The sequence below is a fragment of the Carassius carassius genome, chromosome 17 (genome assembly GCF_963082965.1).
Source record: "Carassius carassius chromosome 17, fCarCar2.1, whole genome shotgun sequence".
In the NCBI taxonomy this organism is placed as follows: Eukaryota; Metazoa; Chordata; class Actinopteri; order Cypriniformes; family Cyprinidae; genus Carassius; species Carassius carassius.
This window is the reverse complement of record NC_081771.1, coordinates 19,647,012-19,666,462: the sequence shown is the minus strand read 5'-3', so window position 1 is coordinate 19,666,462 and position 19,451 is coordinate 19,647,012. Positions and strand designations below refer to the sequence as shown.

The following is a 19,451-nucleotide window of genomic DNA, read 5'->3' as shown; positions in this document are numbered from 1 at the left end:
AGAGGTGACGAGGGGAAGACTGCCTTTTCTACGACTACTGGCCACTATGAGTATCGGGTAATGCCCTTCGGGCTGTCCAATAGTCCTTCTGTGTTCCAGTCTTTCGTTAATGAGGTCTTCCGGGACATGCTGAATCAGAGGGTTATTGTTTATATTGATGATATCTTGATTTTTTCAGAGACTCTCGAAGCTCATGTACGGGACGTGCGTGCAGTTCTCAAACGTTTGATTAAGAATCAGCTCTACGCCAAAACTCAGAAGTGCAAGTTTCATCAGACGCGCATCACCTTCCTGGGATATGTCATCAGCACTGAGGGGGTTCTCATGGATGACAGCAAGGTCAAGGCCGTGGTGGACTGGCCTCAACCTTCTTCTGTGAAGGAGTTACAGCGATTTCTGGGGTTCGCCAACTTTTATCGTAGGTTCATTCGTAACTTCAGTCTCATTGTGGCTCCTCTCACATCTCTTCTCCAGGGCGGGAAGCGCTTCCGATGGTCTTCTGAGTGTACTGCAGCGTTTAATCAGCTGAAAGAGAGATTCACTGCCGCACCCATCCTCCATCATCCAGACCCGGAGAGGGAGTTCGTCGTGGAGGTTGACGCCTCGAACACTGGAGTGGGTGCGATCCTGTCCCAACGTCACGGTAACCCTACAAGAATGTTTCCCTGTGCCTTTTACTCCCGCAAGTTAAGCTTGGCAGAGTGCAATTATGATGTGGGTGACCAGGAGCTTCTAGCCATGAAGGCTGCCCTGGAGGAATGAAGGCACTGGCTGGAGGGGGCACGTCAACCTTTCACCGTCCTCACAGACCACCGAAACCTTGAATACATCAGGTCTGCCAAGCGTTTGAATGCTCGCCAGGCTCGCTGGTCACTGTTTTTCTCCCGTTTCAATTTCAGGATCACGTACAGACCTGGGTCCAAGAACGGGAAGGCTGATGCTCTGTCTCATCAGTTCGAGGATTTCAACGAAATCACCAGGCCAGAACCCATCCTACCTCCCACTCTGATCGTGGCACCTGTGCAGTGGGATATTATCTCTGAGGTCACTGAGGCTCAACAAGCTCTTCCTGTACCGGCCGAGTGTCCTGTGGACCGCCTTTTTGTGCCTCTCGAGCTCCGTGAGCGGGTGCTTCAATGGGTTCACTGCACACCCAGCGCGGGACACCCAGGTATCACTGCTACTGTACAGTTAGTCTCCAACCGCTTCAGGTGGTCCACACTCCGGGCTGATGTTATCAAATTCATCCATCAATGTTCCACCTGTAACACTGTCAAATCTTCCTACCTTAAACCTGCCGGTCTCTTACAGCCACTTCCAGTTCCTCAGCGCCCGTGGTCCCACATCGCTGTGGATTTCGTAACGGATTTACCTCCGTCTCAGGGATTCACCACAGTGCTGTCAGTCGTGGATCGCTTCTCCAAGTCCTGTCGTTTCATTCCCCTTAAGGGTCTACCCACTGCCATGCAGACTGCGGAGGAACTTCTCAATCACGTATTTCGTCTGTTTGGTCTCCCCGAGGACATTGTCTCCGACCGTGGCCCTCAGTTCACTTCCCGTGTATGGAGGGGACTTTGCTCCAAACTCAATATCAACATCAGCCTCACCTCTGGATACCACCCGCAGTCTAACGGTCAGGCTGAACGGGCGAACCAGGACCTCATTCGGTTTCTACGGACATACTGTTACGAGAACCAACAGGACTGGAGCCGATTCTTGGTTTGGGCGGAGTACGCCCAAAATTCCCTGGTAAAGCCTGCCACTGGTCTAACGCCCTTCCAATGTGTCTTAGGTTTCCAACCCCCTCTCTTCCCGTGGTCAGGAGAGCCGTCAGACCTCCCTGCAGTGGATACGTGGTTGCAACGCAGCGAGGCCACTTGGAATACCGCTCATGTCCATCTGCGACGTGCCATCCGCCACTTTCAACTTCATGCGGATCGTAGGAGACGTGAGGGTCCGCGGTATAGGCCTGGACAGTGGGTGTGGCTCTCCACCCGTGATCTGCGTTTAAGGCTCCCAAGCAAGAAGTTGTCCCCTCGCTTCATTGGGCCCTTCAAGATTCTTCGACAGATCGAAGGTAATAGTTCCTATTAGACATTCTCTGACATCACTAATTCGAATCATAACGAGCGTGGGCTTTGACTGTGACGGACGCTGTTGCTGAGAATGAAGATGAAGATCGATTGATATGGTTATGTTCCTTGCAAACATCTGGATTCTAAAGATGGAGTACAGCAAACAAATAAAATGGATGTGATTTGTAATTGTATGCTGTGCTTTTGTGTATCTATGTGTTGCAGCATGCACAGAAATGTTATTTCCTATTAAGTAGATGAGTAAACTGCTTTCAATGAATTCAATAAAAACATTTATTGATATGACAATTAAATACAACAGATTTTAATCATTAAAGCCACGATTTTAATATTAATACATTGGAATTCATATAAATTCACACTTTACGTTAGATTATTTACGTTTTTGTAGCTGCTAACACGTAAGTATTTGTACGTTTTACTGCTATAAATACGTCTAAGTTGTACGTTTTTATGTGCATGAAAACGTAAGTAAATGTACGTGTGGTAGAACCATAGACATGTATAGAAAGGCTAGATAGCTTACCGGCGCTGAGAGCCAATGGGACCCGACGACGTCACACGGCGGCCATCTTAGGACAGGACCGCTCGTCCAGTTATAACATTAAAGTCTATTGTGCATGTAGTGCTGAAATAACTATATTTTGCTCAATTTTCAACCAATTTTCAAACGGCTTGGTGTGTCATAAACTTCAGGGATGCGGCTATTTAACTGCATACTTGTGAAAAATTATAGCCACGGAGTTTATTAAGAAAGTAGTATATTAAGTAGACTAGACAGGTAAAGTACTAGGTATACCCATACACACACACAGTAATGATGTCAATATTTATAAGGTACATGAAACATGAAATAGTGCAATTTAGTTTATTACTAATATTTACATTATTAAATACATGTGTAAATTTATGTATAATATAAATCTGTCTCAAGTTGCCATTCTGTAAAATAAATAGAAAAGAGATGGGTCTTTGTTTTTTGTTTTTTTACTTAGGTCCAAAGGCACACAATTAGAAAAAACTTACAAAAAAAATATACAAAATATACAAAAAAAAAAAAAAAACATTAAGACACAATTGGACACAAAACTCTTTCCATCAATACAATATAATCAATACAGCTCCCTCCCTCTCCTCCTCTCATTTTCCACAAGCGTAATCAGAAGTTCTGTAAACAAAAAAACAACAAAGTAATCGAAATGTAAAGATGTTTTTAAGAAACCAAACCACTTGGAAATCATGTGTAACTCAAAGCTATGTTGAAACGAAAGACTAACCCTGCCTCTCCCACCAATTTACAATTGCTTGGTGACTCACTTACGACCTCTTCACTGGTAGCCAGCAAATAAATACAACCACATCCACAAAATGACATTTAGACAAAAGATTAGGTTGTCAAGAAACGTTGTTGGTCTCAGGAAACCTGTTAATAATTGAAAATGTCGACTGTGGTATCACTTTAGAGTAGAGGGCAGCCATGAAACACACAGCTACGCTGCAATGTTAAGCATTTCTCAAAACGTGAAGCTTCAATTTAAACATCGGCATCAGCACAAATCATAGCCACGTTAATAAGGTTTGTAATAAACCAAACCGTTTGTAAATCCTTCAAGAATTCAGCAAGTTACGAGCATTTTAGTTGGCGTATGTCACTCACCTTCCGTCCACAGCAGCAGGGAGCAGCAGCGCAGTCTCCTGACCTAAGATGGCCGCCAAGTGACGACACAGCTGACTCCGCCTTGAGCCATCTAGCCTTTCTATACATGTCTATGGGTAGAACCACATTAAACGTAAAAATACACACGTATTCTCATGAGATCACGTTGGTTTTGGGTGATTCTGCTTTTATTTTTTTCCCAAAATTATACAGTAAAATGTCTTGAAAATGAATACAGTGAAAGTCAGGGTCACTCTGAATACATATGATTTGAAAGAATTAGCTAACATATAAAGGAACACTTATGTATGTAGGAAACTGGGACAGTGCAATTGCTAGGATGAATTTTATTTTGTTAAACACAAACATATATATATATACACACACACACTTAAACATTAAATATGAAAACAATGAATGAAAATCATTAATCTTATCATTTATACCTAATCATTAATAAACAATTTATAATAATTAATGTACAATACAAACGTTTATATACAAAAATTAAGTATTTAAAAACGAAAATTTTCAAATTATTTAAAATAATCAAAAGTATAAAAGGAAACCTGTGTACGACAGCTTCTTTCCATGCATTTTGACTGCTCTCAGCACATGTACCGTAAGTGCATGATTACACGCGCAAAGGAAAAAAAAGTGCGGCTGGCTTGACCGTGTATTTTTTCAAAGCGCGGCTGGCTTGACCGCAGTGAATTGACATCTGGTCACATTTCACATATGACAACAAGGACAACAAGACCGCCTGTAAACCGTGTGGAGCAAAAATCGCTGGGAAAAACCACCAACTTTAAGCGACATTTACAGACGACTCATCCAGAAATACATGCCAAGGTAAGCATACACGCTAAGGTTATTTTATCAGATAAACCACCGTGTTTCCTCTAGCTGCTAAACTTGGAATAAAATAGAAGCTAAAGAAAACCACTTCTGAACTGTATTGATTAGACGATTGTCTCACTGAATTAATATGAGTATAATATTCAATGTCCTCAAATTGAATCAAATGTGTACTAGTATAACGTTAGTAGATGTTGTGGTGTTGTATATGACTGGACTGTGTGTGTGTGTGTGTGTGTGTGTGTGTGTGTGTGTGTGTGTGTGTGTGTGTGCGAGAGAGACCGAGAGAGAGATCTGATGAGATTGGGGCAAGAAAGAAAATAAATCACAACTTGATTCCCCGTTTATTCACCCTCACAGATACAGAAGACGTTTGATGACAAAGATGACCATGGGCCAAGTGGAAATAAAGCTAGTGCTGCTAGTGCAACCCAGCAGCAGGCCATCTCTACAGCTTTCCTATGTTCTTCAAAATACAAAACCGAATCGAAGGAACAACAGACCAAGGAGCAGGCCATAGCTAGATGGATTGGACGCACAGGTTTACCACTCACAACAATTGAAGATGAGGACTTTGTGCTAATGATGGAGATAGGGGATAGGAGACTAACAGTTCCAAAGAAAACTAAAATGAGCAATTTGATTGAAACACAGTATGAACATGAAAGACTAAAATTCAAAGAGAGACTGGCTGCTGCCCGGAGAGTATCCATTGGCCTTGACTTGTGGACAAAAAAAGGACTGACCGCCTCATTCCTCGCTATAAGTGCATGCTACTTTTGTGTTGAACTAAGTAAACCTGTACATATATTGTTGGCCCTTGAACAAGTAGCTCACCCACACACTGCACAGTCTATTAAGGCATGTGTGGACAAATGTATGCAAGAGTGGGCCATACCAAAGCAGAAGATCCTGACGGTAATAACGTTATTGTTATTGTTGTAAATGACTGCCCCACACGCTGGTCAAACACATTTAACATGGTCACACGTCTCCTGACAGTCAAAGATGCAGTCTGTCAAATCTCAAATGACATGGGATGGGACAATTTGCTTACTAGTGAGTGGCAAAAGCTTTCATCATTGCATGACTTACTGCTGCCTTTTGCGGAACACACTAAAACCCTCCAGAGTGACACCACATCAATGTCCCTAGTAGTTCCTGCCCTTTTTGATCTGCTGAGCCACCTAACTGACTTTGCAAAGAACACTCGGTACAGAGACCTCGTCACTCTTGCAGAGAAAATGAGATCAAATCTGAACCAGCGTTTTTCTTGCCTCTTAGATTCAACCGATGAAAAGTTCTCAGCACTTGCAGCAGCTGCCTGCTTTGTTAACCCAACTGTCTGTGAAATCCTTGTTAATGTTGATGTGGCTTCATCTTCAGACAGGAGGACCAGTCTGAAGATGATGCAGAAGAAGAGGTTATTGAGGAACCAGAAGCAGTGCCATCCTCAAAGCAGCCGGTGTTTAAGTTCCTGCCGCACCTCAAGGCCTAAACAGAAAACCTCCACAACTAGCATCAGGCAGCAGATCATCAAGTACAAGGAAGAACTTTCACATCCCATCACTGAGGACACAGGGACAGACTTCTGGCTGGCAAAGAGTGACAGTTTTTATCACAATTTAAAACCTTTTGCGTTAGACTTGTTGCCTCTGCCGCCTCAATATAGGAGTACACGAGCACATAAACATAATTTCTAAAACTGCTTTTTCGCACTGATGGCCTTACATCCCAGCACAGTCGGACAACAACTCCAAGACATTTCACTCCATATGATTAGCCAATTCTCAAATAACTACTATGATGACTTTTATTCTACCCGCTTAAATGATATAAGTACTTGCACTGTCAAATCTATTAAGACTATATTTTCCCTGAATAGTGGGTTCAAAATATGAATTTAATGTAAGATCAAGAAAAAAATCTTATCATGATTAAACCAGAATTTTTTTTTAATAAATAAACAAAAATATTTTTTGAAGTTTGGGCTCATAAACATTAGATCACTCACACCCAAAGGAGTTATTGTAAATGAAATGATCACAGATAATAGTTTTGATGTACTCTGCTTGACTGAAACCTGGCTAAAACCAAATGATTATATTCGTCTAATGAGTCTACTCCACCAAATAAGCATGAGCCCCATCAGACCAGTAGTCATGAGGGAGGTGTTGCAACAATATATAGTGATATTCTCAATGTTACCCAGAAAACAGGATACAGATATAACTCATTTGAAATACTTCTGCTTAATGTTACACTGTCAGATATGCAAAAGAAATCTGTCATATCTCTTGCTCTGGCTACTGTGTATAGACCACTAGGGCCATATACAGAATTCCTGAAAGAATTAACATATTTCCTCTCAGACCTTTTGGTTACCATTGATAAAGTGCTAATCATCTGAGATTTTAATATTCACATTGATAATACAAATGATGCATTAGGACTTGCATTTACCGACCTAATAAACTCTTTTGGAGTCAAGCAAAAGATCATCGCAGCAACTCATCGTTTTAATCATAATCTAGATTTAATTATATCACATGGAATCGATCTTACTGATATAGATATTGTACCTCAAAGTGATGATGTTACAATGCATGCTGCTTATCACTGATATTAACTGTAAGGCTCAGCGTTACTGTCTGGGCCGAACTATTGTTCCAGCCACCAAAGACAGATTCGCAAATAACCTGCCTGATTTATCTCAACTGCTATGTGTACCCCAAAATACACATGAACTAGACAAAATGACTGGCAAAATGGGCACTATTTTCTCTAATCCATTAGAAGCTGAAAAAGGTTATTGAAAAACGTACTGTGCCATGGTATAACAGTAATACCCACTCTCTCATGAAAGAAACTCGTAGTCTTGAGCGCAAATGAAGAAAAACTAACTCGGAAGTTTTTAGAATTGCGTGGAAAAGCTGTATGTCCAGCTATAGACAGGCCCTAAAAACTGCCAGGGCTGAGGATATTCACAAACACAAAATAACCAAAACAATCCAAGGTTTTTATTTAGCACAGTGGCTATATTAACAAATAACCAGATGTCACCTGATTCAAATATTCCATCAACGTTTAATAGTAATGACTTTTTGAATTCCTTCACTGATAAAATAAGTAACATCAGAAATACAATAACAAATGTAGATTCTACAGTGTCTAATACTTCAGTTTCATCCATAGCACCCAAAGATAAACTGCAGTGCTTTACAACTATAGGACAGGAAGAGCTAAATAAACTTATCACTGCATCTAAACCAACAACATGTTTATTTTATTGATCCTGTACCCACTAAATTACTGAAAGAGTTGTTACCTGTAGCCAAAGAACCACTTCTCAATATTATTAACTCATCGTTATCTTTACGTCACTTCCCAAAACCATTCAAGCTGGTGGTTATCAAGCCTCTTGATAAAGGTCCAGAAAAGTACCAAGATGATCAACTAAGTAGTCCATGTGACATCAGTGGTTCAACTGTTATGTTACGAAGCTACGACAATACTTATTTTGTGAAAAGAAAACAAAAATAATGACTTAAAAATTATTTATTTCATATTTTCATCTCTACTCCATGGTGCGTCACTTTGTGAATGTGCATTCACGACAGTACCATGATGCAAGCATGACCCAGAACCGGCGTGATGACATGTATGGCACAAAAATATCTTAAAATTGGGTTCTGAATATGAACGAAAAGGTCTTACATGTTTGGAACAACACAAGGGTGAATTTTTGGGTGGCAGAATTTTTTAATTGTGACTTTTACAGTTTTTCTCAGTCACTTTGGTGCATTTCTCAAATCAGAAATTAAATTCTCAAAACTACTTGTTCAACCTCCAGATCATCTAGTCATTTATACATATCATAAAATCAGTTTCTCATTCTTTTGAACAAGTTGCGATTGCTTTTGTACATTCATGCAATTTATTATGCACATTTATCACGGTTTCCTACATTATCAGTTGCTAATGTCATTTTGTTCAAAATGTATTATATAGTTTTCTGTGAAATAGTCTTACCCCTCAAAACATCAAGTCTTTAGTTCATCGTATAAGTCATTAAATGCAAAATGGTTAATCTAGTTGTAATAAACTGCCAAGTACATTTTTTTTACACATTATTATAAAAGAAGAACAAAGCGTACAAGAGTAACAAACACAAGAGTAAACACAGAGGAACATAAGAGTAACATATTCTGAAAATGGACTTGTTTTCATCTTTGTGCCCATATTTCGTTTTCCTTTTCTATATCACAATGACATTGTAAAGTTTTTATGTTTTTTTTGCGGTCAGACCATTAGTAAAAGTGTAACTGGGAATTCTATCCAGTCTCCTTCAGTTACAGTTTTTCTTAATTACTTTGGCACATTTTTCGACACGGTCTTAATATTCTCTAAACTGTCAGTGCAAATGTCACAACTGTTTGCAGGAACTTCAAAACTTTATAGCATGTCTGCAAAATGTAGTTACTCACCCAAAACATTTAATTCATGCTTCAAAACCTAGTTATTGTGTCAATAATTTGGCCAAGGCAACCAAAATCTAAAGTATTTTTGTCATTGTGTGACCCACACTGGTCAAAATGTTTAGTTGTTTTTTCACCACAACAGTCAACCATGAAAATTGGGTTTAAACAAAAATCTCATATTTGTTGAGAAAAGTCAATAGTATGTAGAAAAAAAAAAGTCCATGAACATTTGTATTTTTACAGTGTTTATTTTTGTACTTCGTGTGTATATACACAATACAAGTGTATTTACTGTACATGTAAAGTAACTGACAAGAGTAACAAGATTTCGCTTTACATTTCATATTTGTGTATTACCACAAATACACAAACAACAAATAACATTCATGGGGAAAAAAAAAAAAATTATTCTTGGTGGACATCTTGTCGCTCACATTGGTCAGGCCAAAGATTTTCATCAACATCACATCTGATGTTTTCCATTGCCCCACACCGTGGAAAAAATCTCCTTGAATGCTGCACCCATCCCCTGCAATGGTCAGCTGTGATGTCCTCACATGCAGCATTCATGGCATCCAACAAAGACATCTGATTTTGTGGTCTATGATCATACACTTTCCACCTCCATGCTGAAAAGACTCTTCTATTGGATTTAGGAATGGAGAGTATGGTGGAAGGAATTCCACTGTTATCCTTTCATGTGCAGCAAACCAGTCCCTAACACTGTTGGTTCGGTGGAAGCTGACATTATCCCAGACAACAACATAATTAGGCAAATGTGGTCTAACTAAACCTCTTTCTTGTTCTGGAATCAGGTTTCTGTAAAGTGCATTTAAGAAGGCCAGGAGAAGTTGGGTATTATAGGGCCCAATGTGTGGAATATGTGTGCTCACACCGTTCTCTGAAATGGCAGCACACATTGTAATATTGGCCCTACGTTGGCCTGGTGTGTCAATTGTGGCTCGGTGTCCAATGAGATTGCGACCACGTCTCCGGCCTTTGGACAGCCTCGTCCACAAAAACAAGAATGTGGGTCATTTCATGTACTTCTAACTCCATGATTCTCTATGAAGAAACACAGAAAAAATGTAACAGTAAATGTATTTTCTTATGGGTTTCTGAAACTTACAGTAAAGTAATACAGGCATCTTAGAAAAACCGGAAAACTCACTAAGTGCACACCAATGGTTTACCAGGACATACTGGTACCGCAACGCCTTGACTCTTTCATTGTTCCTCTCAAATGGCACCTTATAGAGCTGTTTCATAGTCATCTGATGTCTTTTTAAAACTCTGTCTATGGTGGAAATGCTGACAGAATTTATGTTTGCAAAGACATTAGTCATTTATGATTGCACTTTGGATCTCTCTTAGCCTGATGGAATTGTTGGCTATGACCATGTTGCAAATTTCTTGTTCTTGCAGTTGGTTAAATACTGCTGCTCTGCCACCAGCATGAGGTTGTCGTGCAGTTCTATAGAATAAACAAATAGACTTGCATTTACCTTTACAATATTGTTGTTTATACTGTAAAAATACTTTACATACTGTAAAACAAAAAAAAACATATTTACCTGTTTTCCCTACGAAACGTTTGCACAACTGATGACACTGTGGACCTGTTTACATTAGGCTGTACTCTTCGACCAGTCTCTTCCATTGTAAAACCATGATTTATGACATGATCCACAAGTGTGGCTCTGATTTCATCAGAGACTCTGACTCTTCTATTTCCACCTCTTCCTCGATTATTTCTTCCTCTACCACCACCACGTATTCTTACACGCCTTCCAATTGCTCTTCCACGAGCATGTTGCTGCAGTTCAGGGTTGTGAACGTCCTCCATTCTCAAAAACTTCTACAGCAGTGATTGTGCTGTGGGCAATCTACATATATATATATATATATATATATATATATATATATATATATATATATATATATATATATATATATATATATATATATATATATACTCCCAAAGTTGATTGGTTAACTGGTTAAATGGTTGATTCATATTAGAGGTAATTTGCAATTAGATTGCGAATGCAATTAGAGGTCATGTGCCAATTTAGCAGACATTACAAATAATGTCAATGTCAGATATATTTTAGAATATACATTCATGTATACTAATTATGATAATTGAATAGATCGTTTTGAATGTGATGGCTTACACAATAAAAAATGTCTGAGAAGTTCTGAAGTGTTTGACAGTGTAAGTGAGAATCGAGTCATCAGTTTTGATCAACAAGCCATATGCAATTATTTGTTGTCCAAACTGCAGACAGTTGTATGTACTCTTTGCACACATGTGCCAAAGCATTTGCAATTTGCTCAAATCAATAAGAAATTCCAATCTGATGTAAAAAAGAAGCGAATTGTTCAGAGATCTGAACTTAATGTTTTGGGAAATAAAAAAATCATTTGAGAACTGAGCCAAAGCAATTGAGAAAAACTGTAATATCCCACATACAGTAATGTGTAAATGTGTACTTTTGAAATGGATATATGCATACTCTTCAATACAGTAACTGTCATCCAAAATGTTGCCATAGTTTACATCAGAACATCGCTCCAGAGTACACTGTTATATTGACAACATGACTAAGCAATTTGACTGTCTTATCCGTAAACTATGACACAAGGACTTGTCATTCTGATGGCACTGACATGTTCTTTGACGTAGATATTTAATTTTTGAGAGATGAACTAAGGATTTTGAGCAGGAGACTGGCTTTTTCAGGTAATCCATGATGTTTTGCTATTTGTACGAGTTGTTTTGAGAAATGCACTTACTGTTTTGCAAATGTCAAGGATGATTTGAGAAATGTACCAAAGCGACTGAGAAAAACTGTAATGGCAGAATTTTCTTTTTTTGGTTAACTGTCCCTTTTAAACTATGAAAATAGACCTCATGCCAGAGAGGGACCATACCGTGGGCACCTGCGACAGCATCAACCAATCAAACTGCTGCCAACATGGAAATCCCTCCTTCTCAGGATAGATTAAATGATTGTAAGGAGAAACAAAGAGGTTCTGAAAGAAGCAAATGAAGAAGCGAGTTTGAAAACAGCATCAGAAACGATGACCAGGCTTAGTGCCCCCCATCTTCTGCAACAATTTGAGAAGCTTCACCTTCAAGGCTCCTCCTGCTGTGGGTTCCAGACCAAAGACCTTCTCGGTGCTCACAAGTTCATCGTTCACCAGTGCTTTTGGTTCTAGACTGTGAAACAGATCCCACTCCTCCTTGTTTATTAAATCTAGAATATGGTTTACCTTATTACTTCCCGAAACTACCAAATGGACACAATGCATGGATAACGTGCAAAAGATTGATAAATGCAAGTGTTTGGTTTGGATGTTACTATTAGCATTATCTTATGAAAAAAGACACCGATTACTCTTGTCTGTTCTTTTGTTAATAAAACTCCTTTTATTTCACGTCTTCCTTGTGGTGATAAAACAGTAAGAGGCTCTACAAGGCTATCTTACATTGAAATCACTACATAACACATTAAAACAATTAAGTTCATATTTCAAAGACAATCTGGAAATTACAACTGTTACACATTCTTTTAAGTATCTCATTATTTAATATTTGTTAATGATCAAGAGCAAGCAATATGCAATGCACAGGAGAGCTACTGGCATATATTTTATTTGATTTTATGCAAATGCCAAAATACACTCCTTCTAGCTAAGATTAGTCTACTAACATCAACATATAATAATATCACATACTAAAACTAGAACAAATAGTCAATTCTAGGGACTGTGTTTAATGTCAACCAAAATACGTTTTATGTTTTTAACCAGCAGACAACCACTAGTTTATGTATAGTTCCCCCTACAGACTGCAATGTGAAAGTGGGTACTGAGTAAAAAAATAAAAGCCTGTCAAAATCAAATGACCTAAAGCAGGACATTGCTGCCACCTGTAGACGTGAGAGCTTTGTGTAAAGCAGTGTGGCTTTGAGCTGCTTTCACTTTCACTATGACTTACTAAGTAAACACTTAACATCTAAACTTCTGGGTATGTATTATGGATATGGAAAAGTAGGAGTATCCCTGTTAAGGTATAATGTTGGATAATAGTAATGTTTCTTTTCTCATGACAATAGACAAAAATAATTTTACTTTTTTTTTTTTTTATTTGAGAAAAGCTCATGTACATGAAAAAAAATGAACAGACTCTATTACACACTTCCTCCATGGAGTCAAAGAATAATACAGCACCTTTTTGGCATACGTCAAAAATAATAAGGCAATAAGAACTTTAAATGTTTTTTGTTGAAACTGGACTACTTGATGACATATTGGATGCAATGACTGTACTTGTTTGTATTTTTGCACATTTCATAACTTTTTTAACAACAACAAATAAATAACAGCTTGCTCGCATGCACCTTTTCTGGCACACCTGTTAGTGACTAGAAGGTAATATTTAATTGCACTCTTGTGTTTGTTGCTCTTTTAACTCTTTAATGTATGTGTAACTGTGTTTTTGTTGTTCTTTTGTACTAAATATCCCTTCAGCTATCAGTAAATCGATGTTGATACATTTTTCTTTACATCTACAAATGTTTCAGACATTTTTTTTTTTTTATGGATGTGATATGGAATTATTAAAATCTTGTGTCTTAACCAGCAGGACTGAGGCACCACAAATCAGTCACCACAGCTCATAAAATTCCAACAACACATAAAAAAGAGAGACCAACACTGAGTAAGGGAGACATTTCATAGGCGTACAATCGATGAAAAAAAACCTAATGACTGGAGAAGTTTGATGGAATATTTTGGCCTATGGTTTGCAGTATCTAAGAGTAGCAGTGCACACCCCGGGATCAGTTTTTCCTTAAGGGTCTGATCTTAGTAAAGGCTTGACTGAGTGACCAACACTTAACACATTCAAAGGTATTCTTTGAACAAATCACAGCTCAGAGATTTGTGGCACGCTTCTCTGTCTAAACCGTCCTGATCTTAATCTGTTCTCTGTGGTTTATGTAATTTTATGAATAGTGTTATGCAGAGGATGGGCACTGACCACAGAACAGCACATTTACACTGAGATGCTCATTTTACATAGGCCCAGATCTTATCCTTTAGTGAGGAAAATCTTTAGCCTAAGATGAGAGAACATTTGCCCCCTGGTGGGTTTCTACGGCCAGAAGGAACCCCAGCTGCAGGCTGCTCTGTTGCAGAGAGGCAAGGTGGAGCTGGTGTGTCATCCTGCTCCTGAATAGGTTCAGGATGTTCTGTGCTATCTGTGAAAATAAAATTAAAAAGATATTATAATAAATAAAAATTATTATAATGAAAAATATTAATGCCATGTTAATTATTTAGATAATTACAGGAAAAAACTTTTTATACTACTGTATGTCATTGATCAGTTTATAACAAGGGTGAGATTTAAGGCAGGAATAGACTACACAAATTTTGCCCCGATTTCCCCGTTTAGAGTTTGGATAAATCAACACTAGATGCCAAAAGTCAGAGTCAGTCTGCAGAAAATATCCATCATATTGTATTATTGTATATTGTACTAATTACAAAGTCTGTAATTGTATGGTTGGTAAAGTTGGTAGTGTATTTCACACTTAAGTAAAAATTATCCAAATCAAAAGCATTTAAAATATATATATATAGAAAAATCTAGAACATGTGCTGAGTTCTTAAAGAATAACTAACTGTATTCATGTTGAAGCCTGAATACATTTTTTTATATAATATAAAGTTGTTATTGTTGCTTTTCTTTTTCAAATATCATTAAATATTTATTTCTAAATATAAAATTATATTAATATTATTATTCTTGGGGAGGGACATTTTACAACCTGAATTCATTGATTTGTCATAAAAAGATCATCTTCAAGAAAAGAGTGTCTGTGTTAGTTTACGTGACTTTTGATATTTTGATATCTTTTTTTTATGAAAAAGTGTAATGTCAAATATATGTCAGAACACTCACCAACAGTCATTGAGTCTTCCTCGCCATTCTGTGCAGAAAATAAAGCACATTCTCAGCAATATTTTTTTTTAAACTTCATAAGTTAGTATTAAAGTCCATCCAAGGTTACAAGTTTGTTTTCACTCAGTAATGAAATTGTCTCTTACCACGGTAACATTATTTTCGACTGTGGTGTTACTTTGGTTGGCTGGTTGAGCAGTACATCTTCTGAGAGGGGCAGATGGTTCTCCACACAACACACCTGTAGGCTTCCCACCTTTAAAACAAATAAAAGTTCATGTGCATTGCGGTTATAAACAATAGTGAACAATATCTAATAGGACTATATCACAAAAATCATGCTTTGACCTGCAAATAATAAATGTTTTTGTGAAAAATACATGAAATGATCTGAAATTCTTATTTCACATGACAACCTGTGAACCTTTGTTACAAAATATACATAAAAACAGAAAACATTAGCCAAGATTCAGCATTATAAGCACATTGTGCAGTCTTGTGTGTGTTTAAGAATCAGCAAGACCTAGCAAGTTTTCAGATGTGGAACTCAAACTGTATTTGGTTTGTAATCACAAGTATCACAAATATCACAAGGTACCAGTTGTTTATCTCTGAAAAAGTATGAGATTTGAAGCAGTGCATAGACATACACAATCATTAAAATATTTATCATCGTTTTCTCTAATGTTTATCCAATTTAAACACAATTGAATGACACTGCCTATTAAAGAGATGAAAGATGAGATATCAGTCAAAAAAAAAAAAAAACAGCACTTGGTGGATTGTTCCTTCGATGTGCATGAGGGTCCTCAGGTTCAGCAAATATACTAGATGCCATTTTGTTTTTTTTCACAGGTTTCTCTTCATCTGTGCCAAAGCAGATGTTTGAACCTCCACCTGGTGGACGCAGCACTCTGGGAAGGAAAACAAATACAAAATATGTTGTCAAAAATGTAACTTTTGTAACTGTCACACCCTTGGATTGCTGTGTTGTGTTTTCATTCCCCGTGTGTTCAGTGTGACCCAGTTTTTCCCCATGTCTGATGATGTTAGTCAGTACACCTGTGTCTTCATCAGTTCATCCTACCTGTCTGTCCCTCATTAGCACTTTAGGCCCCTGTCCAAACGGAGAAGCGTTTCGCTGTATACACATACATTTTGTATCGTATTGGTGTTTCATCCACATGGATCCGGTGTTTTGGGAGACTGAAACCAATATATTTTTTAACTGGGTCCCAGAGTGGATAAATCTGAAAACACCGCCCTTGCGTTTTTGTCTGGACAGTGAATTCGTATTTTTTCTGAAACGATGACGTTATCAGCCCATGTCATGCCCCTAGTCAGACACTGCTACATCACGTAACACCAACAAAAACATGAACAAACACTGAACTATTGTCTTTTTATTAACTAAAATTAACACATATTAATACATTTATTTTTCCATGTTCATTTGTATACTGCGCACAAGGTTTACACGTTTTATCCAAGTCTTCTCCGTTTTTAGTCTATCTCTGTGGCAGATTTACAGTGCCACATACTGATCTGGCATGTATGCTACATTGTTTTATGTCGGTTTTGTGGTTTTGTGTAGACACAGATATCCATATAGGAGTGTTTACTTCTTGTCTATTTTGGAATTACCCTCTTGTGAATTCTTGTGAACTGTTGCATTGCTCATCTTCCTCATGCGTTTCATTCATCTGTAGCATGCAGTAATTGATCACTAGTTTAGTTTAGTGCATTGAGTTAACTTGTTTCCTTTTATTTTAACATTTCATTGCTTTCGTTGATGGTTTATCCTACTGTTCATTCCCTGTAAGCTTGACCAATGAAGGGTAAATAAAACCTTTTTTTTTTTTGTTATTTATGAAATATAATCAAGTCTCCATCTCATGTAAGCATCAATATTTCATTTTAATTTATGATTATATAATTCTCAAAGGTCCTTATAATCTCTTTACTGGTAGAGTGTTGAGTAACATCTACAATCTACTGAGTGCACATTTAAGGGGAAAAACACTGTGGCTTTAGTAGAGAGAAAATAAAATTAGTTTGTGTGGGGGTCAACTATATCTTTTCATCTAAATATAATTGTTCAGAAGAAGGGTTGATAAGCTTTATAGTTTACTATATCCTAATTCCTTATGCACCTGTATTTTTTGGTTTAGTTAGCTTTAGCTTATTAAATATATTCTATTAATCAAAATATTCCTCGTACTGTTCATGCCAATAAAGCCTAATGAACTGAGCTAAAACAGCAAGCTGAAATAAATCTCCCTCCACCATTCTGGCTTACAGATGAAACGATAGATAAACGGTGACGAATTCACTAATCTGCACGTCATTAATGCATTCAGTTAATGAAATAAGACGGATACAACAGGAAACGTGATACAATTCTTTACTACACCGACTGAACCGCACCCAACCAAAATACACACACATGCGCTCAAGCATCCTCCCGTGCTCTGAAAACCTGGACAGGGACTGGTTTCAGAATTACAAAAGACTGACATAATGCATTAAAGAAGCTGTATTAATTACTCATCAATTATGTGATTAATTGTGGGTTTTCGTTTGGGGATGCTGCAGTCAATTGAGGCCGTGTCACAAAGCCTTGCGAGTTGGCTGCCTATAGACATCATTTTAAAGCATTATAATACACATCGAGCTTACTTGAAAAGCGACATTAGTGTTGCCCCAAAAATGCACCACGCGCATCTAGCGTCCCCACAAAGATGTCTAGATAGGAAGCTAGATTTTTGAACACTCCCGGATGGATGCACATATAAGAACAATAAAAGAGGCATTTTATAAACCAGAAAATGCTGTTTTGAAGGACTTTTAAAATCCAATAAACTTTTTTCCTTTCAGCTAGTGTGTACCATTGTATCCCAAAACGCAGTATTTGTACCCAAGATGGTGCTTATTTCTCATCAGCATCGCCAACCGTTTTTACGCCAGTATCGTTTTAACTAGAGTAATTTCGTCTTTTGTCAGTAATATTACAGCTCAGATAACGTCTTTAGAGATCATAGCAATTAAATAATTTGCTGGTTGCTACAACCTAAAGCGCGTGGGCATTGTTATCTTCCTATAGACATCTATCAGCACCTGGAGCTGCTCCTCGCGGTCGGTTCCATGCCTTGGAAATTGGTGGTGGTCGTCATCTTGAACACTCAAAGCTTCTGTTCACGGCTTTTCCCAAACTATATTCGACAGATTATTGTCATCAAGCCACAAAGAGCGTCTCCTGCTCTGGTCATCAGTCTCTTGGTGCTGAATCTGCGCTCCTGCACACGCCCAAAAGACGCGATTAGTGCTGCACTTCTGCAGATTCGCCTCTAGGGCGGCGACAGACTGCAAACTGTTTTTGTGAAAATTCTGATTCTGGTATAAACTTTAAACTACCGCGGTGTATTTTCAGATAAACAGTTTGCTGTAAAATTTTGAACCTGCTGGCAACTGAAGGACCCATACAAAACTAAACACAATGTGCAAACATTTAACGAGGGCCGGTAAACACGATGATATTTTTCTGGGTAAAACTAAAGTATCTTATGCAGAATCAAAATAACTCTCTGCTGGGAAGAGAGAGAAAAGGCAAACAAGTCGGACCTGGAGAATTTTCAGGACAAACACGACACTCATGAACATCCACCAAAACAAGTTATTGATTACCTACGTAATAATACAATCATTAACTTTTTGAATTTAAAATATAATAACTTAAAAACGTAGCCCCAGTTGTGCACAAAAAATATTCATATCCTTGGTAAATACGATCAAAGGCAGCCCAGAAAATAAGTCAGCGTTGTTTGTCCATTTGATCCTTAATTTAAAAAATAATAAATAAATACAAATTCTAACATTTAGGCTAATAGGCTAAAACCTGGGAGTGTGGGGAAATCACATTGTGAATTTTTTTTTTTTTTTTTTTCTCTCTAATATACAATGGCCACAGTTATTTGTACCCCTAGAAATTATTATGATTAAAATATTTCTGAATTATATTTCTATTCATATTTAGATTTTTTTATTACACCAGGGCAACTAGCAACATTATTTTCCAGCAATGGCTTCCCGTTTCAAAGGGATATAAATATAAGGAACACAAAGGCCAAATTCCCTTTAATCGTTGACCACAATGAGTAAAATCCAATAATATATTTCTGATGCAGCAAAAGACAGAGAGCTGAAGTATCGAAAAATTCAAATATTCATCATGATAATAATCAAGAAAAAAAAACACTCATCCAAAAACAAACTCCAGCCTATTGATCTGCTAGACATGACTGGAACTTCAAACGGCTCTGGCTTCTATAGAGAGATGAAACTAAAAAATGAGCTTTTTAAAAACAAACACTCAAGATGGGTTT

General features: G+C 37.8%; 1 protein-coding gene across 1 annotated transcript; it reads right to left on the bottom strand.

Moving 5' to 3' along the window:
- Positions 1-12,535: 12,535 nt before the first annotated feature.
- Positions 12,536-18,391, bottom strand: jpt1a (Jupiter microtubule associated homolog 1a). Its single transcript, XM_059571240.1, has 5 exons — positions 18,187-18,391; positions 15,844-15,983; positions 15,216-15,325; positions 15,070-15,097; positions 12,536-14,362 (listed from the first exon to the last, which is right to left on the bottom strand). Exons 1-5 carry the CDS (start codon positions 18,240-18,242, stop codon positions 14,217-14,219), a joined length of 480 nt encoding a protein of 159 aa, XP_059427223.1. The 5' UTR covers positions 18,243-18,391; the 3' UTR covers positions 12,536-14,216.
- Between the last annotated feature and the right edge of the window lie 1,060 nt (positions 18,392-19,451).

Bases quoted from the DNA above. Each gene is read 5' to 3' on its own strand.
- jpt1a (XM_059571240.1), bottom strand. From the start codon at position 18,242: ATGACGACCACCACCAATTTCCAAGGCATGGAACCGACCGCGAGGAGC. The intron at 15,098-15,215 runs GTAAGAGACAAT...TTTTCTGCACAG, and splicing joins TCGAAAATAATGTTACCGTG to AATGGCGAGGAAGACTCAAT. The intron at 14,363-15,069 runs GTGAGTGTTCTG...TTATTTTCACAG, and splicing joins GGAAGACTCAATGACTGTTG to ATAGCACAGAACATCCTGAA.